This window comes from Coenobita brevimanus, chromosome 67 (assembly GCF_032717465.1).
Source record: "Coenobita brevimanus isolate Jiangsu-jjx chromosome 67, ASM3271746v2, whole genome shotgun sequence".
In the NCBI taxonomy this organism is placed as follows: domain Eukaryota; kingdom Metazoa; phylum Arthropoda; class Malacostraca; order Decapoda; family Coenobitidae; genus Coenobita; species Coenobita brevimanus.
In genome coordinates, this window is record NC_137020.1 from 30,721,463 (window position 1) to 30,726,462 (window position 5,000).

At 40.1% G+C, this 5,000-nt stretch overlaps 1 protein-coding gene across 1 annotated transcript in view; it reads left to right on the plus strand.

The window, feature by feature from the left end:
* The window catches only part of LOC145405597 (uncharacterized), a 205,562-nt gene that overhangs the window by 10,285 nt on the left and 190,277 nt on the right, over nt 1–5,000 (plus strand). The window contains exon 2 of the mRNA XM_080276924.1: nt 2,410–2,469. Within this exon, the coding sequence (XP_080133050.1) occupies nt 2,410–2,469 (60 nt within the window). The remainder of the gene's footprint in view (nt 1–2,409; nt 2,470–5,000) is intronic.

Here is a 5,000-nt window from a genome sequence, read left to right on the forward strand (position 1 = left end):
TCATCTCTCTCTCTCTCTCTCTCTCTCTCAGGCTCTGGTGACCTTGCTTGTGCCACAGCGCGACCCTGGTTTAATAAGGGCGTTCGATGTTGGACAGGGGTCGCCTAATGAGAGAGAGAGAGAGAGAGAGAGAGAGAGAGAGAGAGAGAGAAATTGTATCTTACTAATTACACCTTAATTTTTCTCGTCAATTAGGCAAGCTCCCTAACACCTTTTCCTAAGTGATTGTATTTTGTTTATTTCACTTTACTTATTCTCGTCCATTGTGAGACCTCCCTAACACCTTTTCCCAAGCGATTTAATACTTTGTTTATTACACCTTACTATCATTATTCTGTGATACATAAATCCTTCCAATATCGCCATACTCTGCATAAATAAAACACAAGAGGATATTAACCAGCCATATCCGAAAATAAAAAAAAATAAATAAATCGCTAAGGAAGTGGTGCTAGGGAGCCTCCTTACCCTGCGAGAATACGAGTCCTAGAGTAATCCTGACCATGAAAGGGCTAACCATATACTAATCTATTTTTCTTCTTTATTTTGCAGGAAGTGAGTGGCTCTAAGAACAAGACAAGAAGACAAGGAAGAAGAAAATTAAAGATAATATAAAGAAAGTGTGAAAGTCTAGGGAAAAAGAAGTTAATATACAAATCAATCAGTGCAGAAAGAAAGAAAAAAATATATATATATGAAAAAGGAAATATTGATGATCTAGCTTTGGTGAAAAAAAAAAAAATTATTGGCAAAGTGTATTCAGAATTTATGCCGTGACAGAGGTGTATAAATTTCCGCTCGAGTGATACGATTTTAATTTGGCGAATGTCGAAAATATTTACCAGTGAAATTGAACGTGACTGAGAGCTGGAAAAGTTACTGAATCACCGAGCTTCTCATACCATATCGTCTGTTTATCTTGTTTACTTCCTGTCTGTCTGTCTATCTATCTATATTCTATTTACTTCCTCTTTTCCTGTCTGTCTATCTAGCTATCTGTTCTATTTCTCCTGTCCATTTTTCTATCGGTATGGATCTATTTTATGTTTTTCTGTAGCGCTGTAGTTGTTTTTCCTATCAAACTTTTCCAAATCATCTTTTAAAAACCCGAAGACGTCATTTTTTTTTTTGTACAAGTCTATTACTCGACTTTTTTTCCTCATATACTTAGTCTTTTCTGTATAGCCTAATTTTTGTTCATTACTATCAAAGGTTTTCCAATAATTCTTTTTTAATCTCTAAGTAATCAACAAGTTTTTTATTTTTTTTTTTACGACGGGCAATTGACTTTTCACCAGTTTTTATCGCTCTGTTTTTTCTACCAATCTATCGTATCTGTTTCTGTAGTTTCTGTGCGTTTTAAAGCAAGGATTTTAAGAATGTATATCCCTTGTTTTCCTGCCTTCCATTAAGCAGTCACTCTCCTTATATTCTTACAACTGTTCTGATTCACTCTAGTCCTCACTGCTTAAGTTACGATTTTTCTCTCATTGCACCCACTTCATCTAGCTTTATTTATTTTATGCAAGGAAGAAGGAACCCAAGGCCAGAAGACTTACTTGATACCCACTTATTGATCACGTGACTCACTTATTAATCATACTTTTATTCACCTCCTACCCCGTTCTATCCCCTTATATCTACCAGTCATCACCTTTCTTCATCATCTTACTGACCTACATTTCTTTACTCACCTCCCACCATTTTTAAAAGTATAATCAACTAAACTTTCATATGTTGTTATACTGACCTAAACCTCTACTAACTTGCCTATCTTGTTATCATATTCCTCAGTATTTATTTCCCCCTGCCTATGACCTCCTGTCTTTTAAACGCAATGTGTCCAGGCTTCTCAAAATGATGGAATATTGAATTTGGCTGTCTTCTGCTATATTTTTCCTGAGAAGAGCAACTTTTGTGCAGGCTTCCAACCTCTGGCAAGTTTTGTGGACACTTTTAGCCTTTAGCTCTTTCTTTTTCGGCATTAAATAGTAACCTAGATACTGCTTCATTATCTCCGTATCGTCAAAATTACTTAGATTTTGACCTACCTACCCTCCCTTTTCTGTTTACCTTGCACGTCAACCATATATAATTTTCTTGTATTATACAGTACACCTGTTACCTTGCGCACCTGCCATTTAATTTCCCTTTCTACTTAGACACAAACTAATTCACCTCTTCTTCATCTATTTATTACTTTTTTTTTTCCTGCCACATGCCTTACCTACCTACTTCTTAAATTATACACATAAACTAACTCACTTCTTCTTCATCCTTTATTTATTACGTACAAATTTCTCCCTGCCACCTGACTCACCCACCCACCGACTCACCTGGGACCCTGCTGACTCCTTCACACCTGCCCCGTCCCAGGTGTCAGCCCCAGGTGGGAGTTTGATTCATTAGCACCGACTCTCCTGCAACACCGCCAAGATTTACTGGTCAAACACCGCTCGGATATACCAGGTTAGTGTATCGGCTGGTTTTATAGTGTGTGTGTGTGTGTGTGTGTGTGTGTGTGTTCTGGCATGTCGGTGTTGGGTAGGGTACTTGTGGGATACTTAAAATAATAACACCAGAGTAGCTACTATATTAAAATTAACGCTCTCTGTCTGTCTATCTATCTATCTGACAATCAGTCTATCTATCTGTCTATCTATCCATCCATTTTCCTATCGATCAATAGTCAAACGCCGCTAAACTGAGCACGATAATTGCCCTAAAGTTTATCTACCAAACTACCTACCTACCTACCAGCCTGCCTTTCTCTCTCTCTCTCTCTCTCACGTAATATTCAACGCAGTATCTGTCAACTTCGCCAGCATTATAAAAACAACAATACCGCCATTCACAATCACCCGCACCGAAGTGATCTCTGTCACTACACTGCACTGGTCACGTTTTAATCACCCGCTCTGTTGCAACGGGTCTGTGTCTGTCTGTCTCCCTGTCTGTCTCTGTCTGTCTCTTGGTCTGTTTATTTGAATTGGTGTACTTGTTGGTCTGTTGGGCTTACCTTGGTCTATTTGTTGGTCTCTCTGTCTGTCTAGGTCTGTCTGGCGGTCTGGATTTCTGTCTCGGTCTGTCTATCTGTCTCGGTCTCTTTGTCGGTCTATATTGGTCTCGGTCTGTCTGTCTCGGTCTATTTCTCGGTCTGTCTATCTGTCTCGCCCTATTTCTTGGTCTGTCTATCTATCTCCGTCTATCTTTCTGTCTCGGTCTGTCTGCCGATCCATCTTTCTGTCTCGGTCTGTCTAATTTTCGGTCTTGTTCTGTGTATAAGTCTGCCTGTCTATCTAGCGGTCTTTCGGTCTGGTCACATGTATTTATCGACCTTTCATTAATTTATCTATCGGCTGTCTACATCTATTTCTGTCATTCCCTGTCTGTGCATCACTATTTGTCTATCATTCTCTCTCTCTCTCTCTCTCTCTCTCTCTCCAGTGACCACGGCAATAACCTTTAAATGACATTATCCTGACTCGCAGTTCCTCATTTCTCTCTCTCTCTCTCTCTCTCTGTTTCCGCGATGAATTATGATCCCTGTTATGATCGCGTTTTCTGTGCATTAACACGTAAATTAATCACAGGGGTAACTCGTGCAATTCATCCTGGCGCAGTAAAATGACTAACTTTTTTTTATTTATGTGGTAATTTCTGTATTTTCGAGACTTAAACCGTTCAGTTCTTTTACTCTCTCTCTCTCTCTCTCTCTCATAATATGCTGATATGCTGTTATATAAAGAAATACGTAGTGTAACAGAATGTATAGTGAATCTTTTAACGTAAGTAGAATTAGGAGCCAGACATCATCATCATCACCACCACCACCTCCACCACCACCATCCCGTCTCTCTCTCTCTCTCTCTCTCTCTCTCTCCATGTGGGGTAAGGTAGAAGTCAGAATGGAAATGGAAGGAAACAGTAATCATATGGGAGTACCGTAGTAGCTAATCAACATCCTGCACTAAGTAGTCAGCCATACACCCAGCCACTTACGGATTTTCTAAAGATAAAAATGAGATACTATTATATCCTCCAAAAACAGGCCCATCCTCCATAAAAGATAAGTGGCTGCTGCAGTGTGTGTGTGTGTGTGTGTGTGTGTGTGTGTGTGTGTGTGTGTGTGTGTGTGTGTGTGTGTGTGTAATTATCCTCATAAACACAGACTTATGGCTACACACTCATGGATCTTCTAAAATCGTGTGTGTGTGTGTGTGTGTGTGTGTGTGTGTGTGTGTGTGTGTGTGTGTGTGTGTGTGTGTGTGCGTGCGTGCGTGCGTGCGTGTGTGTGTGTGTGTGTGTGTGTGTGTGTGTGTGTGTGTGTGTGTGTGTGTGTGTGTAATTATCCTTATAAACACAGACTCATGGCCACACACTCATGGATCTTCTAAAATCAGATATAAGTTACTGTTACAGCCACGAAAGGCAATCCCATCCTGCACCAAAGAGACTCCCTCTGAAGAATTTTTAGGTAGTTAAAAATAGATAAAACTAATTAATGTCCATGGGGTGGTTGGGTTTTATTGCTCACGTAATGCCACTCAGGGATGAAGGAGGCTGGTCACTCTTAAATGTCAGGACCAACACTCCTCTTGGGGCAACAGGATTAGATGATGAAAGGAATAATGTATATGAATTGGTCACAGGTCATGATGGTTGACAAATGCTGTGGGTTAGTTAGGAAGGCTGGCTCTGTAAATTCCATCCCCCTTCACTTGTTACATAAAAAGGAGGAGTGAAAGATGATGATGATGATGATGATGATATTGATGATGATGGTGGTGGTAGAGGTGGTGGCGGTGATACAATATAAGCACCCAGTCCATGTTGAAAATTAGCTTCTACAGTATATAACATACCGGTAAGTAAAAGTGTACCGTATGGACTCAGTATGGAGTGTGGCCAAGGTGGCAGGGTGGGAGAAGTACGTGCGTCGTGCTAATTTGCGGTAAGCTGGCCTTGCTCTTGAGATTAAGGGATAAAGGATGGTTCTC